Here is a 24,750-nt window from a genome sequence, read left to right as displayed (position 1 = left end):
CGAAAATGACAGAATGGGTCATTGACCCAATTTGTTATTTGTGAAATTCAGGCGAATTGACATTTTTACCCCTGAGCAAAAGTGAGTAGTTATTCTCTAAACAAATCTAGGTAACGCTTACACTGTTCTAGTGATTACAAGATTCGTTGTAGTTAATAATAAGGTATCTGGCTAATAAGATACCTGACTATGAAAAAATGAGTAGTTATTCTCTACACAAATCTAGGTAATGCTTACATTGTTCTAGTGATTACAGCATTAGTTGTAGTTAATAACAAGACACCTGACTATGAAAAAGTGAATAGTTATTCGCTATACGAATCTAGGTAACACCTAAACTCTTATAGTGATTCCTTGAATCATTGTAGTGAATGAATAAATGAGGGCAAAATTGTCAATTCGCCTGAATTTCACAAATGACAGATTGGGTCAATGACCCATTCTGTCATTTTCGAAATTTAAGGACCCAATCTGGTATTTTCCATATTCCAAGGACCTTTTTTGGGATTTTCCCATTTTAAAACCCTATTTTTCTAATTTTTTAAATTAAACTCATTAAAAATTTTCCTTCCCTTTGTTTTCCTCATACCAAACATAAGGTAGAGGATAGAAGAGACGAGGGAAGGATGAGAGAGAGGAGAGAAGAGAGATAGAGTAGGGTAGGGATTCCATAGAGTGAGAGAGAAGAGGGTAAGGGAAAAAAACTCAGTAGAGAACAAAATGGTCTTTAAGTTTTGAAAATGAGGGCAAAACTATCATAAGAAATAAACTTCCAAAAAAAGAAAGAAACAGATAAAAGAAAAGAAAAAGAGGCATTCATAGAATTGGAAGAAAGAGGCTTCCATGAAATTCGATGGAATCTTGTTTCCAATAGAGTCAAGATTTTTAGCACAAATGGTATTTCATGACTTCCCATTTCCATTTTCATTTCCAGAGTTATAATTCTTTCATACTAAAAGAGATTTCTCGAATCAGTGCAAACTGAAATTGGTACACATAAACCTGTGAATCAAAGTCATAAAGGAATTATCACTGAATGGTCCCTCATTTTGTGTGGCATTTATGGGTGGAATTTGGTGATGGCTAGGTGTTGGGCTGTTGATAGAAGTAGCCGTGGCAATCCCTTGTGTCAAGATCATTATCCTTTAATTTTGACGATATATTAAATGCAAAAGCAACAGCAACCTAAATTTCATTTAACCAGCATAAATAAATGACATTGTTTTGAATGTTTGTTATGTTACCCGTAGAACAAGAAAATTAATATTGTGGTCGAGAGAATGTTGCTGAATAAATAGATATTGCGTGGAATGACAAGAAATGACACCCAATGAAAGCAATTGCAACCACTTAAATGAACTGAAAGGCACAGTGAAGGCAATACATAGTTAACAGTCTAAAATTAGCTAATTGAACAACTCTAGCTTGGCAAGCCCTTTAACAAGTTGTGCTGTAGTGTTTAATTATTAAACTTCAGATGCTAAAGATGATCACAGCTAGGAACAGGATTACACAGATGAATAACTGAAATCACATACCTGATAACTTTAAAACTAGTAATTGATTATAAGGCTCTTGTGTTGATAGGCGAGTCTTGATAGTTCATTAGACTGCATATTTTAGGTACTATTGCATAATTGTATGATTAATGTTGTGCCTTGTGATACCTTATATTTGCACAGTAGGACAAATATTAACTACGAACACCAGACATTATAAAGCATTGTCTATATTGTCAACGGAACACTGGCATATTTCATCAAATACAGTGTCCAAGACTGTAAACTTGTTGCAATATAATTTTACTGCAGCAAAACTCGATCCAAATTCAACTTGTTGCAATATAACTTATTGACTTGGAACAACTTGAAAAGAAAAGAGATGAGATCTTATTACAAAAAAATTGAGGCAATCATCCGACGTCCATGTAACTCAGCAATTATGATGCTCAACATGTTTAACATAAAATGAGCAATGCTAAGGGAACAATTTCATACCCTAACCGGAAAAGACTGAGTATGATATGACCTGATCCGCGCCTATGGGATACAGCCTTTGGAGTTTAAAATACAACAAACAAGATATTGAACATGTATCAGCAAAATCAGTCGACATGGACATTGCAGAGCCTTTTCTCAGCCCTCCTCCTCTTTTTCCCGTCATGAGGCAACTGTAAAAAGAAATAAATTATCTGGTGAGTTTCAAGTTCAACAGAACATCTGCGTCTAAAGATGAGCAAGTCACGGAATTGGCTACAAGCAAAATATAGATACTTTGAAATCCATTTTGTGGGCGTGAGGGGGAATGAGAAAATATGAACAAGATACGCAAAAGATTCGGCGCCCCGTTATAGCATTATGCGGCACCTTCTTGTACAATACACTATACTATTAAGCCTAAGATAGCACGCAAACAGTTAATAGCCTACCTCAATTGTATGTACGGTATTGAATGCTGCATGCTAATGTTAATTTCAACTTCTAAGGAATCAATCAAAAGTACACTAAATCATGATCAGTGATGTTTTCTTTTTTTCCAGCTTTACCTCACTACTGAGAAAATGCGGGACCCTAACTCTTTTGGAGCCATCAGGTAGACGTTTACAAGGTGATAGGTTTTCCATAGCGGTAAAAGCATTGCAGACCTGCAAACAAAATGAAGACCATTTGGTTAAATAAATTTAGTTTGCAGTCACGCAGAATTGCAAACCTTAGGCCTAAGCATATATTGAGATTTCGTACAGACTTCATAGCAAGTTCATCAGATTCAAATTGCCCAATGAAGCTCCACCTTAGAGAGAAACAAGGAGAATACTGCAGAACAAAAATCACCGGACATGCTTTCTCACCTGACTTTGAATAGCCCCAATTAGCATGTCCTGACAACCTGATGCATGTACGTTTTCTAGACTAGGGCACTGAAGCAACAATCTCTCTGAACGATTATGACAAAATTATCAGAATTAAATGAAAACCAAGAAAAGTTGAATTTAATATGCGACCAATATTTGTTTAAGAACAGGGACATTAAGTCACTACCTGGATGCAAATTTTTACACGAATTTAGGTTCAGATCATTGAGCTGTGGACAGTTTAAGTATAGAGCCTGCACATTATTTCGGGATAAAGTTTAACGTTAAGAAGCTCGAGAAAGAATATGCAGCTTCTTCAGAATAGTAAAACTCACATCTAAGCCAGAACAGCCCCATAAACTTAGTTTCTTCAATCGGTTATGTTTGATAATTAACTTCTGATTCACAAGGTGAAGATTAGAATTGGATGTCTCCAGTGATTTGCAGTTGTTTTCATCAGCAGTTTGATTTTCCGAATTAGGATCACATATGGTCATGCCACAGTCCATAAGTTCAAGAACCGGCAATTGAGCTGAAGCAAATTGAATGCCACCTAAAACATAAAGACAGCAGGTTAGCGGGTGGAAACTTGAGCAAGCTTTGCAGATTGTGAGGCAATATAGGACATAAAAGGACATTTACTTGAGGTCACGTTAGGGCAAAGAGCAAGGAGAAGCCTTGACAATGTTTCAGGGAAGGCGTTACAGATTATCCCAATTCCACTGTCACTGATGCTTGATCTGTGATAAAAGCAAATGAATAAACATAATCGAAACATATTTGCTCATATTTGACTTTTGTTTATAATTGTGCACTATGCTGAGTTGCTACATGTATTAGTTGCCTTCAAATTGAAAGCATCTTCTAAAATCCCAAAAAGGAAAAAAGGACAATCAGAATAAGGACATAAACTTACCCACTGAGATCAAGCAATTCTAGATTTGGATAGCTGGAAGCAATCGCAGCAACAGATGCATCAGTAACTTCAAATCCAAGAACTAGAGAAAGCATTCGCAGCCCTCTGAATGACGAAATATGTAAACAATCATCACAAGGCTTATTAAAGCATGTGGGTGCTAGGTAATTAACTTTTAACTAGCTCAGAACATGCAAAATAAAAGGCATATAAACAGTGCTATAGTTTAACAGTAGAAAGCTAGCTCTATAACCTATTAGTTGCATAATCATTTATGGGCTACAATCGAGCACTGTGTTGAAAGTTGGAGACCAGGAATGATAAGAATCAAATCCATTCAAACCTTATGATACCAAGTACTTTACATCATAAAATTTAAAAGTATAAATAAATTATAAACCAACAATCAGAGGCATAGAAACGCCATAAGATTCAAAGAGTTCACGTAATTTAAAAGCCTCGAGCATAAACCCGACTACAAATTGGTTGTCCATGCGCTTAATAAGATGTCGTAAATTGTACCTTACATCAAACTGACTTTTTTGTCATGAGAATTTATTTTGATTTTTATGCACTATATATCTTATTCGCAATGTAATAACTGTTATTGTCTTTACCTGAAAATTTTAGTCACGTGACTAAAGGTGCTAGCACATGTATTATTGTCTAAGCATATTAAAAGGAACACACAGCAGGCTATCTAGAAAATCAAGGCACTATGGATAACGCAGTTCAATGAAGTTTACCTAACTTGATATTGAATATTGTAATTGAAAAAAACAGGGTCAGAAAGCGAAACACTTTGACAGACCTCAACTGAGCAGCCGTTAGAGCAAGCACAGCAGCATTAGAAAGCCGCATTGAAGCTATATGTATGTTTTGCAACCTGGGGCAAGTTCGTCCCAAATTTTCAACCATAGTAGTGATATCGGTAGCTTCATTTTCTTGTCGAGAAAATTCCAATGATATCTCTCTCAGCTGGGGACAGTTAAATACCTAACAGTTCAATGTTACTGTTAGTAATCAGAGAATAGCTTATCCCAAAGATAAGAAACGAGAAAATTTTATGTGTGGAGAATGATCACACCCAAAAAAAAGTAAGTTAGACAGGAAAGTTAATCACCATCTTAGAAAGAGAATGGAGATCCGATAGCCAAAGTGTTGAAAGACTAGAGGAACAGAGAACAAAACCCCCCAGATTATGACAACCTTCCATCTTGAGGCATTTCAGGCTTCGTTTATCAGCAACAAATCGACTTAATTCATCCCTGAATTTTTGAATTTGAAACATAGGGTTATACGATCAGAACACCCAACATAGTTTATATATTGTGAACTTTCATCAAGAAAAGGAATAGAAATTAAGTTCAGGAATTTTACAATGTAATGCGAATAACATTTACATTGGCATTGTGGATATATGCAGCAATGAGACTTAGGTAACTTAAGTTACATTCTAACTAAACTTCACTCGCTGCAATTTTTTGCAATTTTTTACTTTCAAGTTAAACTGTGTGAGTGTAGACCACAGCGCTTGAGAATGGGAAAGCTTGTTTCACATTCAACACAAGAAATTTGTACCTTAACCAAAAACATATAAACAATAGTACAAACTATAACACGAATAATACCCATTGATCCGATTGATTGCAGTATTAGATGTCGATATCTCCATGGACTCCAGATTAGGGCATGAGAATGCAATGCAGGCCAGCATGGTTGAATCCAAATCGCTGCAACATCAAAGAAATAAATCTAGAATTAGGACATAAAGAACTGGTGATGGCCATGGGTTTTCTCAAGATTGCACTGCTAGTATTCATTCTCAATTTAAGTCACGATTATTTTCCCCATTCACAAAGCCAGGTCTCATTAGATCAATGTTCGCTTTCCCACCTTATGTTTTTCGGTTAGCATCTTTGTGCGATATCCGATCACTAACTTCAGGTAAGTTTTCAATATCAGATTACGTTGCTTGTGTCTCATTTTATTAAATTAATCGATTCGGAAGTGCAGTTCTGCAGATCTGGACGAGTCCGGTGAATGGAACAAAATGTACACCTTTCCATTTTAAGAGAGAGCTTCACGACCCCCGGACACTTCTGCAGCATCGATGCAACAAATCCCAGCTGAACGCCTGCTGGAACCCTGAGTTTAAGCTCTTCCGCTGCCCTCCACAGCCTTCTCGTCATATCCCTCCATCCCCTGCATACCCTCGCCGCTGACAACAGTCCCGTCGGCGGCAGCCTCTTCAACACTTCCCACAAAAGGTTTACCGGCAACCCGGACGAATCTAGATCCGGCTCTGGGTCAATAAACAGATCTAGATCCTCTCCGTCGGACAACTCCGACGGATCAAATCCGTTGGTATGGTCATCGACGTCCTCGAATGATAACGCGCGACGGAGGCGGGAGTAAGGCTGCCGTGGCGGCGGCTCACGAGCTGCGCTGACAGATGAAGGGCCGGAAATGGCAGGAAAACTCGATACCGATGCATCAGCAGGAGTGGTAGCAGGAGCAGATGTGGGCGTTGTTAGATGGCAGACATGGCCCTTCTTCGGAAGACCGCAGCGCCCACAGTTATAACTGCCGCGCTTTTTACCCCGTTTGGCGTCAGAAATGACGCTGCCGGCGCCACCGGGGGTGGCGGCGATATGGGATTGAGGGTGGTAGTGCTGCATAGAGAAAATTGGGAGTGTCTGAAGAAGTTGAGGGGGGGAGGGGAAGAAAATGGAGCCACCGATAGAGTAAAAATAGAGAGACGGGGCGGGAGAGTTGGCGCCATTTTCATGGCTTTTCTGCCTTGCGCCTTTTTTTAATTTTGGTTTGGAGCCGCTCCAGTTTTTGAAAAAATATTTTTTAAAAAAAATACACTCAATTGCCAGATAACTGATTTAGCGTCAAGACGACGCATTAAAGTGGGAAAAAAAAAAAAACCGTAGCACGATCAAAACTGAAAACCCAATTACTGTGAATGTGATTTTTGTGAAATCAATTCGGATCAGATAATGAGAGATTCGAAAACCAAAAAAAACTACTTTTGTGGAATCCATATATTAAAGTTGTATTAAATATGTCCCTTTTTTTTATTTCAGGCATTGGTTAATCAATCTTTGTTTTTTGCCAACGATTGATCCATCAAAACAGGTGAGGTTCGATTCATGTATGGTATTAAGTCCAAATATAGAAAAATAAACTTAGATGGGTATCAAAATTAAACTCTGTGTGTGTGTATCGCCTTGAATGGTTAAATATATGCTGTATACTACAAGAGCGGGCTTCTACGCATGTGTGGGAAATAAACTGAATTATATGATTTTAATTTATATTCTAATATGTGCGTGTGTGTACCCACCCGATTTTGGTGCGTGTATATATACGCAAAACTTTTCTTCGTCCCGTCACCTTCAAATAAACAGCAAATGAGATGGTAAAAAGGACAACGAATGAAAATGAAGCTGATTATCGACGATACCAGGACAGATTTACTCGGGAAAAAAAACTAGCGGATCTTAATGTATTCATTCATGTTTTAGATCAATTGGTTTTTATTTCCAACGTTCGACGGCAGCAAGATCGTCTTTTTGTTTCTTTTTATCAGTAAATTAGTGTTATTAATGAGTTGATCAGACTAATTCTCCAAGACATATGAAACTCTAGAATGGTCTTGAAATAGCACTTCATTCCGTAATATAATTCAGTTGACAAAATTTTCTAGTTTTGTTTTTATTAAAATTTTTGTGCATTTACAAATTATTCTCATATTTCTTTTTTTCTTTAATAAGAATTATACAAGGACAGGATTAAAAAAATAAGTATGAAATATATTACAAATAATTTATATTTAAAAATAAAAAAATTTTATAGGTGCTTTTTATTTAGAACTGAGGCCTCCTGATTTTGACCCAACGGTCAAGTGAGGCAGACAAGGCGCAAAGGACAAACACTTGGCGGCAACGAGGTGTTAACGAGATCAGCCCAATATAAAATCAAACACTGATGTTCCCCAGAATCCAATGCCCCATAACTAAATTAAATAATCCTAATATTACAACGGTCCATATTACGTATTTCTCTCTGTTCTGCTGTAAACCTGGAATCAATGTGAATGCATCTGATTACAAGCCTTGGTTTTAAAAATCCCCCTCGTCCCAAATTTAAAAAATAAAATAATCAAGGGAAGTTGTAGAGTTGTGATTTTTCATTTTTAATGAAAAAGGGAAGCCTGTGGTTAATCTTTGAGGAGCCATTAGGCTTAGGCATGAGCCAACATATGCCACGACTCGTGCCTGTGCCGAAAGTTGAGAGTACAATGGCTTAGCAACTGGTTCATTTCTTAAAAGTAATTTTATGGAGTTCAAGATAAATATAATTAAAAAAAAAATTTGTCTCAATTTATATAAAATACATTTTTAATTAACGCCACCTTAATTTTGATAGTGGCATGTGACATAATTAGGGCCCCTCCGCTACATGTTGTACGTATTGATCGTTTATGTATTTCTCTCTCTCTGTTTTTTTTTTTACCATAGATCGTTTATGTCTTTCTCAATATCCTGTGATTAAATATTTTTTAATGACGCCATATATCATAAAAAAATTTTGTTTTGGTTCTAGTGTCTAAAATAAGCTTTTTTTTTTATTTTGGTTTCTAAAATTTAAAATAAGTGGTTTTGGTCGTTAGAATTTAACCTTATTTTTATTTTCATCGTTGTTTCAATGACAACAAATCTTAAGCCATATCAAAACGAAATTAAATTTTAAAAACCAACACAACTAGCTAAAATTATGGAAATCAAAATCATTAATTCTAAATTTCGGGAACCAGAATCAGAATGAGGTCAAATTTTACGGTGGATTAACCTTTTTAAAAATTCACAAAAGTGGTCCTAGATGTTTTTTTAAGAATATTTGTTTTTGGGTAATATAATACAAATAATTTATTATTCGGTAGTTTTCAGATTTTATGACATTCTCATGCATCTTCAATAAAAAATTATCTAATACGTGGTTACTACGTGTCCATGTATCTCTGCGTATTTCTCAACGTATTTTCTCGTTCATCGTATCTAATTATCTTCACATACTATTTAGATTAGTTCCTCGAGATAATCATCAGAAATATAACTTCATAGTTTTTTTTTTTTTGTTTTTTTAGAAGTTTAAATAGACATTATAATTTTTTCGATATGCAAGGGTTTATGTGACTCGAGTTTTAAGAATTCACTAAGGTTATGATATGTCTTCAGGCCAGGCTCAAAGAATACTCACTCATCAACAATGCTTTCATATCAATCAATTGAAGATTTTACAGGTTATGAGCAAATTTTTTTTATCAAATCAACTAATTTTATTGGCAAATTAAACATGATAGTTTTTTTGAACGTGTTTTTGAAAATTATTACTGAGTATTTTTTTTAATCAGAATGTTCAAACCAGAGTATAACTTATATTTTATAGGGTGCATATGCATGCATTTTGTATTGCTCTTCCGTGCAAATGTAAAATTCCTTATGTAAAGAAAAAAAATAGTTAGATTAAGTTTTTTATGTTTATCATGTTATGTTATTCAATTATACATGGTCATAAGTTTTAGTTTTTTTTTTTGTTCATGTAAACTACAGAATCTGATAAAACAGACATAACAAACTTAGCCTAAATAGTATGTACACATATGTATATGTGTATAGTGAGGGTTCGAATTATTGATCTCAGCTGCTTACATCTTATTCTGTTATTACTGAGACCACGTTTCATATTTTAATATATCCCAGCAATAAACTCGTATTTCATCCCTCGACAATAAAAAATGTCAATATTATTGTCTATTATTCTGTTTTTCTTTTAACCAGCGTCTATTATTCGGTTTCATCTGTCATACCAAGAGATTTTAGTATTACATGACAGAGTTTTGGGTTGCTAGATTTCCTCGTTTTAAAATAAACCAGTCTGACACTGATATTTTTGTGAATACATCGAGGGGGGAAAAAGAAAATACCACTGTGTGTTTTTTGTTTTTGCCCAAAGACTGTGTTCTAAAAGATAAAAGGAGAATGATAGAACAAGAAATTATAAATTATAAATCCCAAATCAAATTTGGTAACATAATTTTATTTAGTTTTAATAAGTCTAAATTTACAAATGACAACAAATTTTTGTTGACATTTCTTATTTGATATTTACAAAATTCCAGCTTCTTTTTTTGTTATTATCCCAAGAATAAAAGGATTAAATGATCTTTACCTACTAAATTTACTCCCATTTTAATTTTAGTTCCTTAAATTTTAAATAATAACTATTGATTTCTTAAAAAATAAAATACTCAAAATATTTATTAAATTATAAGAATCAATATTTTAAATTAAAAAATTTTAAAAATCAAAATTTAAAATTTGTTTCGGGCGTTTGCCTCACTACTTACCAAAAAAACAGGATTTTGTCATCTTTACCTTTCAGTGGCAATTCCGTAAATAGCATCAGACCAAAAGCAACCCTCGCCCAATTGGACTTGGAAATAATTTTTTTTTTTTTTTTTTTGGAGAAAAAAAGAAAGAAACAACCCTAGCCCGTCCATCGACTCTTCCCTCGTCAATCCTCATCCTTCTTCTTCGGGCATTTTCCGCAAACCAGTCGCGAGCCGCAACGTGCAGGTCTGCTTCGTCAGAAGTCCCAGTTGGGCGAGAATAATAGTAATAAACAAAACTCCCTCAAAACCTTAGTTAAAACCCTAGTCTCCAAATCGGCCAGACCTGCCTTCATCCCCGTCTTTCTTCGTTCCCCTTTTCACCCTCCGTTGTGCTCTGTTTTTGGTAATATTTGGACATTTCAGCATCGTTCCTCGGGGTATATTGAGCAGGTCAGCTTTGTTCTTTTTCTTTCTACGGCTCTGCTTCATCGTCCTCATCGTTCTTTTTCGCGCCTCGTTTAAAGTGAAGGAATGTGTTTTAAAACATACTGTGTGTTCTATTTTGGTGTTAAATTGGAACACTAATGGTTTCTTTCAAGAAAAATTAATCATATCATTGACAAAAGTGAAAGAGGGAATGCAAGTATGCTGGCACTCTTCATCACGAGTGCAAAGTAGTCTCTAACATGTTCCAAGGTTTATTATAAGCTGAAGAATGATTTGTGCATTTGCATTCAATGCTATATTTTCCCATGATTGTATGCAATCGAACTGAATGTTTTATTAAGCCTGTACCACCCTTTTTCCCCTCCCATGTATGTTGCTAAATGGTTTTGTCTTAGAAATGATTATATGTTCAATTGAAATATTTTATTCGGTGACTTCAATCTTGTATTTTAGAATATTCTTGCCTGGTGCTGTGCTTTTTTTTGCTTTGGGAAAACTATTCTTGAGTTACTATAGTTTCCTCCTTCGAGTTTTAATTAGTTTTAATTTGGCGTGTTTGTGTGTGTGTGTGTTTTTTTTCCGTATTAAATCTTTTAATTTTACTCTTTTAACACCATTAATCCTTATAACTTTGCTCTATTAGCATTATTAGACCATGTATAAAAACTAGTTGAGATGATTTAATATCGGGAGAAAAGCTCACTGGTACCAAATTAAAAATCGAAGGAGCTATATGTACCTTAAAGATGTTTTTCCGTTGTGCTTTTGTTTCCTAGGTCAATGTCTGTTGAACGTTAATTTTCTTAAGCTCTGTCCTTGCCTTTGTTGAAGGGGGGGAAAAAAGAATACTCTTATGTGGCTCAAAAGCTTTAGCCCTCTCTGTGATCTCGTAGAAGTTTATCACGAGTCTAAATCAAACTGGAGTGATTCAGCTGTTTCAATTCGTCTAATATCATATATATTGTTTATTTTTAAATTTCACAATGTCAACTTTACTACTGAATTTTTGCACTTTGTTTATTCCACAGCCTGGTTTGTAAAATATGAGTTTAATATCTCAAAATGTTGACCTAAAAAATGAGGTCAAGAAGACCAAAAGAGGGGAGACCGGTGAACTTACTTATCTGGAAGAAGATGGAGGTGTAAAAGAATCTGAGACTGATATGTTGAAAATGAAAAAGAGAAAGAAAGAGAGCAAGAAGGAGCAGCTGCAAATGGAACAAGCGAAGGAAATGAAAACGCTAGAGAATTTTTTATTTGGATCTCTCTATGCCCCTATCGAGTTCGGAAAGGGAGATGACAGTCTGCAAACTAAGGCTTCCGATTCATTCTTCACTGACCGTTCTGCAAATAGTGTGCTATCTGCTTATGAAGATGCAGATTATTTAGAGGAAAGTGATGATGATAGGGACCCTTCACAAAGAAAACCAGCTTGGGTAGATGAAGAGGAGGAATTAACTGCTGTAAACATAGCCAAAGTAAATAGATTAAGAAAACTGAGAAAGGAAGAGGGTGAGAGCTTGATTACCGGTTCTGATTATGTGTCAAGATTGAGGGCACAACATGCAAAACTCAACCCTGGAACCGACTGGGCAAAGCTTGGTTCAAGGTCAGAAGTAGATAAATCTTCTGATGATGAATCAACAGATGAAGAAAATGAGGTTGTTATGAGTCAGGGTTACAAGGATGTTGATGATATCCTTAGAACAAGTGAAGACCTGGTTGTGAAGAGCAGGTCAAAGTTGTTGCCAGGACATTTGGAGTACTCAAGGCTCATGGATGCAAATATACACGATCTCTCTAATCGTCCCATTAATTCAGTTCAGTTCCATAGAAATGCCCAGCTGCTTCTTGCTGCAGGACTGGATCAGAGGGTTAGATTTTTTCAGATTGATGGCAAGCGCAATACTAAAATTCAAAGTATCTTCCTTGAAGATTGCCCAATTCATAAGGCGTCCTTCTTGCCTGATGGATCTCAGGTTATTTTATCTGGCAGAAGGAAGTTTTTTTACAGTTTTGATTTAGTTAAGGCTGAAGTCGACAAAATCGGCCCTCTGGTTGGTAGGGAGGAAAAGAGCTTGGAAGCTTTTGAGGTGTCCCCAGATTCTCGTATGATAGCCTTTCTGGGTAACGAAGGCTATATTTTGTTGGTTTCAACTAAAACGAAGGAATTAATTGGTACTCTAAAGATGAATGGAACGCTTAATGCCTTAACTTTTGCTGAAGATGGACAGCAGTTGTTGAGCACTGGTGGTGATGGCCACATCTACCACTGGGATCTTAGGACAATGACTTGCATGCACAAGGGAATTGATGAAGGTTGCATAAATGGTACAGCTATTTGCACATCGCCTGGAGGGGAACTTCTTGCAACTGGTTCAGGCGTAGGGGTTGTGAATGTTTACAATAGAGAAGAGTTCCTTGGCGGCAAGAGAAAACCCCTGAAGGCTATTGACAATTTGACTACCAAAGTGGATTTCATGAAGTTTAATAACGATTCTCAAATACTAGCAATCTGTTCGAGTATGAAGAACAGCGGTTTAAAGTTGGTACATATCCCATCTTACACAGTATTCTCCAACTGGCCGCCTCCAAATAAGAACCTGAACTATCCTCGTGCTATTGATTTTAGCCCTGGTGGTGGTTTTATGGCTGTGGGAAACACTGGAGGCAGAGTTTTGTTATACAAGTTGCATCACTACCAGCATGCCTGAAGAGAACTTGAAATATTTTTCATCTGAAACGTGTTGTATCAGCATCCGCTGGTGCTGATGGCTAGTGCGTAATCTGTCTTGTTGAGTTTATTCATCAATATCTGCGTTCTTTAGTTTCCAGATTCCAAATGGTAAACCAGAATACAAGTCTTCTGGGCAAAATTTTCTTCGGTTCTGTTGTATTTCGCCATACGCTGGAAACCCGCTGGCTCTGGTGGTTTTACTCGAGAATAGGCCTTGTTGCTTGAGATGTTTATGAAAACTGCAATCGTTTCTAGTTTCTTGGTGCGGATAGTAATGATGACTGAGAAGAGTTTCAGGGAAAATACGGATGAACTGGTTATTACATGTCACTGATGAGTTATACACGCTGTATTTATAACCTAGGATGCGTAGTCTTAATTGCAGTAACGTGTTCACTGTTTTTTTTCATATTAAATCTTGTCGTCTGAAAATTATATCGAGGTCCAACTGATCCGAGTTGGGCCGAGAGCGAGTTTCTCAGCGTTCCATTTTTCCCATTTGCTAGGTTTAGCTGTAAAATATAGTTGATGAGAATGACTTAAGAGTGTGTTTGGCATTCATAACTCCCAAACCGACTTCTCCACTGAAAAATGATGAAAAAAAGCATCTTTTTGTTTAAATGTCATGTTTGGAGTGACGATAAAAATAAATAAGTTTATGTCTAAAAAGAGTTTTTTTTCCAAAAGCTTCAATTCATTGCTTCTCACTTCTCCACAGCAAGTTTAGATAGGTGGGGCCCATGAGTGAGGGAGAAGAGAGAATGCTTTATGCATGATGTGTTTTTTTTTTAAAAACCTAGCCACTTGTTTGGACCAAAAAAAAAAACCTAGCCACTTGAGGTGGTTCCTAATACTATATCCGCTCTTTAATATAAGATCTTATTTGATTTTTATTTTGATTCTAAATATAAAATTTTAATCTACTTTGTTTTTCATAATTTATGTATTTTTTTGCAAAGTAGTCCTCATAACAATAGTAATTCTAACCAATACACTTGATTAGCAAGAATATTTTAAGAAAAATAACACATTTATTACAAATAAGTAACTTAACTTCTTTCTTTAATCTCTTCAAATTAGTCAACTAGCTCTTATAATTACGACCGGAGGTAGTATTAAAAAAATTATTTTTTGAATAATAAAACCATTTTTTTTAGAAACAAATGTATTGTTTTTTATTATGTTCTATCATATTCATAAAATCTATGGAAAATTGAGAAAAATGTTGTATTAGAAATTTAATTAGTAAGAAGTAATTGATAAGTTTTTAATTCTTTACTTTTAATAATTTTTTTCCTTACTTCTTAAAAAATAGTCACATTATATATATCTAATATTAGATATGTACTATTTAATAAAATTCATGTCTTTTTAAGTCATTTTACATCCAAATTTATTTTTACATCTATCATCTAAATAAGTTTCAGCTTTTCAAACTGACTTTTTTTCAAAACCAAATCCAAACATAAATCATATTATCTTATCTAACTTTTACTCAATCTAACTTCTGTAAAAGTTAGATTGAAAAAAAATTACTTCTGCTACGACTATCCCAAACACATCCCTAGTGTTTGGACACCATAAAAAGTGCTTCTTAAAAGTACTTTTTCACGATAAAAACACTTTTAAAACCATAATTTTAATTATACCCAGACACCCCCTTAAGTTCAAAGAAATTGTTTTGGAAAAATTTGATAGCCCGTTTGTTTTAAGCTTAAGAAAGTAAGTAAACATATGATTTGTCCGTTTTAAAAATATTTAATTTCGGTAAAAATTATTTTAAACTTGGTACAATAAGTTATTTGAACTAATTTTTTAAATAATGACTTTCTTAAGTGCATTTTCATGTCCTTTATTATTTAAAGATTTTGCGAGTTGAGTTAAAACAACCATCTTAAAAAGTGCATTGATAATACACGAACGCATGCATACCTGCGTGTAAAACAAGGGATTGATTTACTCTGCCTAGAACCTCATCATGGAACTCAACATGAGGCGTGACTATTGTTTCCTGGACTCCGCTGCATTAGCTCTCTGCATTTCAAATCGTCAAAATTCAACACCAAGAGAAGTTTAAAAATCGCACACGCTCCAAGGCTGAACAAGGCGTACATTCCCGGTTGGGATAGTCACCAACTTCACAAGTTAAATAACAAATGGCATGATGAAACATAAACAGCTCAAAAATTCAATTCGGCTTCTTCCTAGCCTGAACATCGTCCCGCCTAATTACAACGTAAAAATGGACCTCTCCTCTGGGCCCGTAATCCCTTAAATAGCTCCATCGTCGGGGATCATTCCGACCTTCAAACTGAATACAACCAACCCCGCCAATTCAGGTAATGACGATAGGCTCTGCCTGCTTCTGGCATGTATAACAACTGCAGCGGGGTGACTCGACTTAAACCCCAGCCGCAGCTTTTACTCCAGAATCTGTTTTTCCCTGAAATTAATTAAATACAACGGTCAGTCAGGACTTGAATGCATCTACAGGCGGAGACAAAGCAAAGAACAAGACATTTTCACAATCCATTTGCTTACAACTAGCTACAAAAGAGCTTCCATCCTTGTTCTTTCTACTTTAAAATGCATGTTTTACCCACTGTGGAAAGCAGCATATTGAAGATAGGGGGAAAAAAATCATATCTATATATAATCTGTAGCAAGTTAGTGAGGCTTGTTTTTCAAACTCTATATGATAAGCAAGCCCATTATAAATAAATCACATAGAGTTCTTTAAAAGTCCAAAACCCAGTAAGAATGGACGATGTATCCCAGTTTATTGTCCACAATGCAATACCACGTAACTCACAAAATGAGAATCAAACAGAGGCTGGGGACACCTCAGCGGGCTTGCTCTTTCGAATCTTCCTAGTGGTAGTCCTCATTGTGACAAACTCCTCAGCCGCAGTTGGGTGAACACCCACAGTGGCATCGAAGTCTGCCTTGGTCAAGCCAGCTTTAACAGCAACAGCAAATCCCTGGGCACCATTAGATGTGTAACCAAGTGAATTCATAACTCATGTTATAGGCAGCTTAAGCAACTACACGAACCTGCACAATCTCAGGTGAATCTTCTCCACACATATGCAAACCCAAAACTTTATTTGTTTTCGCACAGACTATTAATTTCATAAAAGCTCGGTCGGGTAGCCCCGAGAGAGTAGCTTTAAGTGGCTTGAAATTAGCTGTGAATATGTCAACATTTCCATACTGTTGTACAGCCTGTCAAAAACCTCACAATGTTAAGCATAACATCATTCTGCACGAGTGGTCAAAAGCTCATTAGTCTCATGGAGGGGCGAACATTCTGTTACCTGTTCCTCTGTAAGACCAACTTGTCCAATTGGTGGTTGAGAAAACACAGCAGAAGGAACGGCTCTAAACAAGGGAGAAATGACAATTTAATTAGGAGGCTGCTATCACTGTGGTACGCTAAGGATGATAAAATTTGAGTGACTGGGCTGACATTAGATGGAAAAAGGAAACAGAAGGCTATCACACAAATGTATGCGCTGAAAGATAACAGAAACAGTTGGCGTTGTTAACAATCCATTACAACTCTCATTTCCCCAATTCTATAGAAACATCCAGCACCATTAGGAATTTTCAACTAATGTGTTGAAGAAATTCAAGAGAAAAAGATGGTTCAAAAATATAATTTCTCTGTGGTATAGAAAATACTGCATCGTACAGCGAGAAATCTCAGTAAAGAATGTGGATTGAAATGGAATCTTTCACAAGACCAAATTAGGAGTGAGAAATGGCAAATATAAAGATGATTTCTGTAAGGAAGGAACAAAAACACAAACAGGTCAAAAACTAGAATTCTACAAACTTCAAGTAATAAACTTACAAGGCAATCTGATATTTACTTAAGTTACTTGTTTGGCAAGACGCATGTCATACCTATAATCAGGTTTCGTTGGATTATTCTGAAACAGCGTTTTAGCCAGTGCCATTCCCTCCATCAATGCAACAGGAGTAAGATTCATCCTATCCGTAACATCTCCAACTGCCCAAATGGATGGAACTGATGTTTGAGAGTATTCATCAACCTGGGTGGTCGGGGAGTTTTGCAGAGAAAGAGTTAGGACATAGGGCTAAAACGTATTTGAACAACCAAGGAGAAGGTTAAACTACCTCAATTGCTCCATTTTTAGCTGTTTTCACACCAACAGATTCCAGCCCTAGGTTCTGCAGGAAGTTTCAGTTCAGAGATATACTCACCAGACAAACAAGATAAAATTGTAATTTCACAACTAAAACAACCAGCTGCTCAGGGAAAATGACATTCAGCAACACTAAGACTAATTATTCAAGAAAACCAGGCAGCTAAAGGAATAATCATGGCAAGTACACGTGATCTGAAAAAATTACCCTCCCTTTGAGAAATAGTAAATCTTAAAGGTAACTCCCTTTTTTCTTCTTGTGTGCTGTTCAGATAGAGTTTTTTGAAGATGATCATGGGAAGGCGGAGCTGCTTTTTCAAGCTACTACGTTCCCAGTGAGCCACTCTTTGGTTCAACAATTTAAAGAGCTCTCAGATAAACAGCAAGGAAAATAAAGAGGGAAAAAAAAAGTAAAATACATTATCGAAAGTCTAACCTTGGTATTTGGTGTGCGTCCTGTTGCAAACATAATATGTGAGAAACCTTCCACTGTACCTTTGTTAGTCTTCAAAGACAACGAGCCATCAGCTGACTTGATGATAGCTTGGGGAGTCTCCTCAACATGAAACTCAATTCCTCTTATCGCCATCTGTTCTGAAACAAAATCTCTAACCTGCACGGTTCACAATTTGAATTTGAAGAATTTACACTGTGTGGTGATTGTTTAACACTAATATCATCTGGGTCCTTACCTCTTCATCAAATCCCCGTAAAACTTTTTTCTGCCGTATAAATACATGGACCTCGCTTGCTAAACCATTGAAAATACCAGCAAACTCCAAGGCGATGTAACCACCACCAACAATAGCTATCTTCTCAGGTTTTGAAGGCAAATCAAGGGCAGCATCTGAATCTATTGCATATTCACGCCCAGGGATATCAGGAATGAAGGGACGACCCCCTACCGAAATTATAATGTGTCTGGCTGAATATAGCTTTCCATCAACATCTACTGTGTGAGGATCTACAATCTGTAGGTGAAAAAGCATTAGCACCATGATGAAAAACATTCCTATAATATCCAATCATGTTAGAAAGTCAATTAGTATCATCACATCACCTTTCCACGGCCTTCAATCAGCTTGACATCAGAATTTTTCAAAATATTCTTGTAGATACCAGTAAGACGTTGTAACTCAGCATTTTTATTAGCCATCAGAGTACTCCAGTCATGCTTTGGTTCGCTATCATATTTCCAACCAAATCCATTACTTTCTTCAAATTCATGAGCATATTTTGATGAGTAGACAAGCAACTTCTTTGGCACGCATCCACGTAGTACACAGCTGCATGGAATGAATAAAGATTAAAGCTTCTTGAAACATGCTATTTTATAATCAAAACAAACGAGTTAACCTTGTATGCTGCTGTCATGCAAAAGATTACAACTTCAATTGGAAAAATTATCGAAAGTGCATCCTCCCCACACCAACACCCCCCGCCCCCTTCCAAAAAAAAGGGGAAGAAAAAACCTTGTTTTCCTTCCTGTCAAAACGATCATTTCTTTCTCTTACTTTTTTTTTTTTTAATAACCCATCTTGTGAGTTGATTTGGTTCAGGCCTGGCAAATAATCACTCCAATCCTGCCATCCCAAATCGAACACCTAGGAGTCATTTAAGTTCTCTCGCAGACCATACAATCAACGCCTTTATTTCACTTACCCGCTCTACAACTTTCTACCTTCTCAATTCCCTAAGGATTTTCTAATGGTGCTAGGCAAGGCTCTGCCGATCACAAAGGGTACTTCACATCAGCTTCAATAGGAATGGGAATCTTTTCCCCCCGGAAAAACTAATGAGTCGAACACTGAAGAATATGTTTTTGCACTGTAAAGCCATTTATATTTTCCAAACTGTATTAGTCCCATAAAACAGAAACTACAAAGTTTCAGCCAACCGAAATCACCGCTAATCGATACTTGACGGCATAACATTAATTGATCGCCTAGTTTCCACGCCAATTCGAAAGCTATACTCAAAACCTAATACTTCGAACTGAACAAGAAAGATATCGAGACAGCACTCACGTTCCGCCAACTCCTCCGGTGGTGTCGGACGAGATGGTGGAGAAAGGGAGCTCGCAGATAGCGACTGAAGCGCCGAAATTGGCAGCAAAGCGAGAGGCGCGGACACCTCCACTACCGGCGCCAATAGTGAAAAGGTCGAAGTCGTAGCGGCGGGCAGCGTCGGTTCCATTCTCAGACTGGGAACGAACGGTGAAGGTGCAGCAGCGCTGGTATTGAGAAGGGAAGCGGGCATGGCAGGAGAGAGAGAATAGGGTTTTGGGAAGAGAAACAAAAGAGGAACAGAGTAAATGAGAAAGAGGGGGCTTTTGGCAGAGGAGGGTCTGAAGAGTTGGGGAAGAGAGAGAAGATAGCTTCGGGCTTGTGAGAGAGGAAGCCATTGTTTTCATCTTCTCTCTGCGCAGGTTTGCGTCATTAAACTTTCTGGGGATTATTATTAGTTATTCCCAACAGCTTCGCACAATCCATATAAATTGTTCCCCCTCGTAGTCTAAAATATAAAAAGTTGGAAGGACATTTAATAATAGTTGTTTATTTTTAATCTTTTGTTATGGGAGGAAAATAGGTATCATTGATTTAGGGGGAAAAAATTAGCGTATCATCAAAGTTGCTCCCCAAAAGTATATATAATTATCAATACTTATTAAAATAAATATTCATATATAATCTAAATTGGTGGAAGAAATATATAACAGAATAAGAGGACATACTCCTTCACATATTTATTTTGTATACTGTAAAAACACTTTTAAAACTATAGATTAATTTTTATCTAAATACCTCCTAAGATATTCATAAAGATACTGGAAGAGAGACAGAGAGAGGGGGGATACCAAACAAGGGCTTGACTTGTAATGCGACCCAAAAAAGGGGAAAACGGGAACAAGACATCGATAAAAACTAATGGCTTGGTATCTATGAAATGATCGAGGAGCAATAAGCACTCTGTTAAAAGAATTTGTAATACTACTGATTCTTGATATAAGAGTTTATTTAATTTCTATTTTGATTCTAAATATAAAAACTCAATTCACATCGTCTCCCATATTTAACCATTTTTTTCTAATGGAGTTCTTATAATAATGACAGTTCTAGTCAATACACTTGATTAATAACAATATTTTAAAAAAGATAATACATATTTATTATAAATAACTAACTTAATTAGTTTTTTAATATACTCAAATTAGTCAACTAATTCTTATATTAAAGATCGGATGTAGTATAAAACTTAGACTACAGTCCAATATTAAAATCGCAAAAATTGCAACAAAAAAATCATGAAAACTATAAAACCGCAAATTAAGGCCCGTTACAATATTTTTTATAGATTAATAATAGAATTACAAATCACAATACATTTTTAACAACAAATTTATTTACAGTTTCACAATTTTCAGTCATTTTTTTGCAATTTTCTCATTAAAATTTTTAAAGGTTAAAGTTAGTCTCTGTTGGTGGATTAAAAAGATATGAGTCGAAAGAATTAATTTAAATCTTTTAGCAATAAAATGATGCTTTTAAAAAATGACAATAATTTAAAATTAATATAATTTTTGGTCCGTGAAATTCAAGTTTATTTTAGTTTTGATTTCTCAAATTTTAAAATCATGGTAATTCTTAAAATTTAGTTTATCTTAAAATATTAACTCCAAGAGGCATAACGATATTAAAATTTGCTAAAATGTCATTAATGGTGTTAAAGTTGTTAGAAAATTATGAACTCACCAGTTACCACCTAAATGGATCTTGTGTTGATAACAAGAAAGCAAAGAACAGGTCCTTAAATACCAAGGTAAAAAAAACCGGACCGGACCGGCCGGTTCAACCGGAAAACCGGTGAACCGGTCGCTAGTCCGGTCTGGTTTGAAGAAAAAACCGGAGGTGGTTTGAACCGGTGGGGAACCGGTCCAACCGGTAAAAACCGGTGTTGAACCGGGAAAAACCGGTTGGGCGGTTCACATGTTTTTTTTTTTGGTTGCCTAGCCACAGAAAACGACGTCGTTTTGTCCAAAAAAAACCAGAATGAAAACTCTTTGTCCCTCCCTAGGGTGCCAATCTCGACTCAAGCTGCCGGTCCTCCTCCAGTCCTCCCCATTTGGCCATTTGTGACCAAATCGCTGAGATCTCTTCCCCCTCCTCCAAGTCCCAGATTCGTGCCGTGAACCCCAACAAAATCGGATCTATGGCGTCGCCTCATCACTGACAATGGCACTCCTTCCTCTTTGGCTCCGTTCGCCGCTCACATTGCTTCGCATTCGCAGCTCTACTTCGCCTTCGCCGGTCGCCTTCACCTTCGCCTTCGCCGTTCACCTTCGCCGCTCACATTGCTTCAGATTTGTAGCTCGACTTCGCCTTCACCGTTCGCCCTCACAGCTCCCATCGCAAGTCATGAGTCTCCATAGTCCATCCTGCTTCACCTTCATCATTCACGGACGTCCTGCTTCAACCTTCGATTCAGGCATTGAGCTCTAGCCTTGTGGGTAAGCTCAATACCTTTCCTTTTTAGTTGGGTTGTTTTTTTTAAGATCGAAGAGCTGCTTCTCTCTGTGCTATGACCCTGTGACTGCTGTCGTGAGATTTCAGATTTGATAAGGGAGGAGAGTGTTGTTTGACTTGATCCATAGCTGTGAGATTTGAGAAGGGAGGAGAGCGAGATTTAAGATCCATAGTCGTTGATTGACTTGATATTAATTTTGTACAGAAGAGAAGCTATCGTTCTGTACTTCTGCATTATAATTTTGATTATACTGTGAGCTTAGTTTTTGCTGTTGTGCTGATGTTGATCTTCACATATATAATTTAATTCCTTTTGTTTAGTTGTGGATTGGTGATGGATATTTTGATTGTAAATTATATATTCTGGAATAGATTTAATCCAAACTTTAGGTGCCTAACTGATTTTGTGAATTAAATTATATTATTTTATTATGACCGGTCCGACCCCGGTTCGACCACGGTCTAACCAGTGACCCTTAACCCACTACCTGGACCGGTTGAGTTCCCGGTCCGGTTTTTTGTTCCTTGTTAAATACAACATAGAGAGTGAGTGGCTCCTTAGACGAACATAAAGAAAAGGGGTTAATCAACTGCATTTTGAGTATCTTTTTGTTTTTTGTTTTTGTTTTGGTTATTTATACAAGATTCAGATAAGTATCATCACCACTTTAATATGGTTTATAATACTTTAACAGATTTTAATACCGTAATGTTTTTAAAGACTAACATTTTAAGACAAGTAAATTATAGAAACTACAATTATGTGTTTAAAATTTCAGGAATCAAAATTAAATAGGAAAAATCGTAAAAAAAGACCACCAAAATTTAAAAAAAAATGCAAATAAAAACCTATTACAACATTAGTGTGGATTTTGACAATAATTTTTGTAAATGAATCTCTGTATGCAATTTTCAATTTTTGAGGTCTTTTTTGGCAATTTTGTCAATTAAATAAGCCTAAGTTTTAGAAACTAAAAATTAGATTAAACCCTTTTTAAGGAAAAGTTTAACCTGTTTGCCGTCACCCGTAGGGCTACTCGCTTCACTCGTGTCTGAGAAGAAATGTCATAGGCCTCACTGTTGCTTAGCATAAGCTTTCCTTTTCATTCAAGGATGTGATATTCGCTCCCCCATTTCGGTTCTATGAGAATTTATATACAAAATTGCAGAAAACAAAACACTTATCTCTTTTCTTTTATCTTCCATAAAAAAGTATTTATTTGAAAAAAAATGTAGCAGACCCCTAGAAAAACGACACAAAAAGAAGATTCACCACATGTAAAATAAAAAGTAGAATTTGTCTTATATAAACTAAAAGAAAATTTAGTACGCTCTTCCGTCTTATTTAAGAAATATAAATATACCCGGCTGTTTGATTTGCCTGATGCATGTGAACTCGTTGGCTTTTGCTCTATATTTTAGTCGTCCATGATATTTTAAACCATATTTGTTATCAAACAGTACACTTTGATTGACATGTGAAATCAGGATTTTGTGAACGGCTCTCGTGAAACAAGTTGTACATTTTAGAGGCTGTGAAAGATGTTCCTCCCAGGCATTTCTCCATGCATGTTTCTTCCCTCGCTGCACTGCAGTGTCCTGTCTTCTTCTGAGTATATGCTCTTGCTTCTATTACGGGTTATTCATTAAATACAGGAATTAAGAGTGTGCTTAATAGCAATTGTGACTCTTGCATGCATGCAATATGCTCCGGAATTGGAGTGACAAATGAACAAAGAAAGAAGGAAGTGGTTTGGGTGGGAAAAGATTTACAAGTAGTATTGATACAAAGATTAATTTAGGAAGGGAGAGGAGTTTGCAAGTTTAGAGGCGGCAGAGAGAAGGAAATAATGAGAGGACAATTAGAGAGACATTCCAGATTCTTCGTCCTCATCGAGCTCGGAAGTGTAAACAGTATAGAAAGCCCAAATGAGGCCGAAGACACCCAGCAGGATCCAACCCAGAAGGTTGTTGCTAAGGCCGAAGGGCAGCCCTGTTCCTTCAGTGCTCATTCTCTCGTCCACCAGAGCCACGGCCGGGCTTGACACGGTGGCGGCGCACACAGCTGCCAGCAGAGATGCCCCCATCCCCACGTCTGCCTTTAATGACTTGCTCTCCATGCAGCATCTCACTCTTCCCCCCCTAGCCATCGCCGGCAACCCTACGCGAACCATATTCTCAATCTTTAATTCATCAATTTATAAACCAAATCCGTTATTTCAAAACCATTATATCCCGCATATTACTACTGTCATGACAATCCAAGTGATCATTCCCTCCTTAAATCATGCAGCCATGCCTCCAAAGTGAGCACGCATTTATTGGATAATGTGCTTGTAAGAAAGAAATGGAATTATTGGATTTAGGCTTACCACGAACATGAGAGGAGGAACGCTCTAGGGGTCGCCTGTGTGCAAGACCAACGTGGGTGATGGATGAGGTAGGGGTGCTGCCGGAGATGGTTGCCATTTTTCTTCAGTAAGACCGGATTAACCTTGTGTGAGTCCAGGCTTTTGAAGGTGAAGCACAGGGTATAACTGTTTTTTTTCATATTCTCAAACGTTTGCGATTATTATTAGTACCATCATTGCAAAGAAAGCCACTCTCGTATACCACACAATACGGATAGACTACATACAAGCCTCCCGCAGGATTGCCCCCATCTCTACCAGTCCAATTACTTCTTCCCACGTGTCAC

General features: G+C 36.7%; 4 protein-coding genes across 6 annotated transcripts; 1 reads left to right on the top strand and 3 right to left on the bottom strand.

Annotated features, from left to right (window-relative positions):
- Positions 1–1,866: 1,866 nt before the first annotated feature.
- LOC114717457 (F-box/LRR-repeat protein 17-like) lies at positions 1,867–6,484 on the bottom strand. The gene is made up of 11 exons (XM_028902594.1): positions 5,829–6,484; positions 5,399–5,500; positions 4,891–5,035; positions 4,579–4,763; positions 3,768–3,872; positions 3,494–3,591; positions 3,187–3,404; positions 3,039–3,105; positions 2,849–2,934; positions 2,546–2,644; positions 1,867–2,170 (listed from the first exon to the last, which is right to left on the bottom strand). Exons 1-11 carry the CDS (start codon positions 6,446–6,448, stop codon positions 2,105–2,107), a joined length of 1,791 nt encoding a protein of 596 aa, XP_028758427.1. The 5' UTR covers positions 6,449–6,484; the 3' UTR covers positions 1,867–2,104.
- Positions 6,485–10,336: 3,852 nt separating this feature from the next.
- LOC114717465 (U3 small nucleolar RNA-associated protein 18 homolog) lies at positions 10,337–13,792 on the top strand. Its single transcript, XM_028902604.1, has 2 exons — positions 10,337–10,623; positions 11,649–13,792. Exon 2 carries the CDS (start codon positions 11,664–11,666, stop codon positions 13,332–13,334), a length of 1,671 nt encoding a protein of 556 aa, XP_028758437.1. The 5' UTR covers positions 10,337–10,623; positions 11,649–11,663; the 3' UTR covers positions 13,335–13,792.
- A 1,559-nt stretch (positions 13,793–15,351) lies between these two features.
- Positions 15,352–19,966, bottom strand: LOC114717458 (glutathione reductase, chloroplastic-like). 2 transcript variants are annotated; one of them, XM_028902595.1, is made up of 10 exons: positions 19,557–19,966; positions 18,590–18,815; positions 18,222–18,500; positions 17,966–18,142; positions 17,501–17,554; positions 17,267–17,415; positions 16,675–16,738; positions 16,412–16,582; positions 16,201–16,338; positions 15,352–15,800 (listed from the first exon to the last, which is right to left on the bottom strand). In XM_028902595.1, the coding sequence occupies exons 1-10, from the start codon at positions 19,940–19,942 to the stop codon at positions 15,759–15,761; spliced, it is 1,686 nt and encodes a 561-aa protein (XP_028758428.1). In that variant the 5' UTR covers positions 19,943–19,966; the 3' UTR covers positions 15,352–15,758. The 2 variants fall into 2 exon arrangements, with proteins under 2 accessions (XP_028758428.1, XP_028758429.1); XM_028902596.1 differs by lacking the exon at positions 15,352–15,800 and having other exon boundaries at positions 16,230–16,316.
- Positions 19,967–23,698: 3,732 nt separating this feature from the next.
- Positions 23,699–24,665, bottom strand: LOC114717442 (photosystem II reaction center W protein, chloroplastic). 2 transcript variants are annotated; one of them, XM_028902573.1, is made up of 2 exons: positions 24,439–24,665; positions 23,699–24,221 (listed from the first exon to the last, which is right to left on the bottom strand). In XM_028902573.1, the coding sequence occupies exons 1-2, from the start codon at positions 24,519–24,521 to the stop codon at positions 23,915–23,917; spliced, it is 390 nt and encodes a 129-aa protein (XP_028758406.1). In that variant the 5' UTR covers positions 24,522–24,665; the 3' UTR covers positions 23,699–23,914. The 2 variants fall into 2 exon arrangements, with proteins under 2 accessions (XP_028758406.1, XP_028758405.1); XM_028902572.1 differs by having other exon boundaries at positions 23,699–24,213; positions 24,425–24,655.
- Positions 24,666–24,750: the final 85 nt, after the last annotated feature.

Source organism: Neltuma alba, unplaced genomic scaffold (assembly GCF_004799145.2).
Source record: "Neltuma alba isolate B1F8T4 unplaced genomic scaffold, ASM479914v2 tig00011737_pilon, whole genome shotgun sequence".
Lineage (NCBI taxonomy): Eukaryota > Viridiplantae > Streptophyta > Magnoliopsida > Fabales > Fabaceae > Neltuma > Neltuma alba.
Note: the sequence above shows the minus strand (reverse complement) of the source record. Positions and strands in the feature narration are given on the sequence as shown.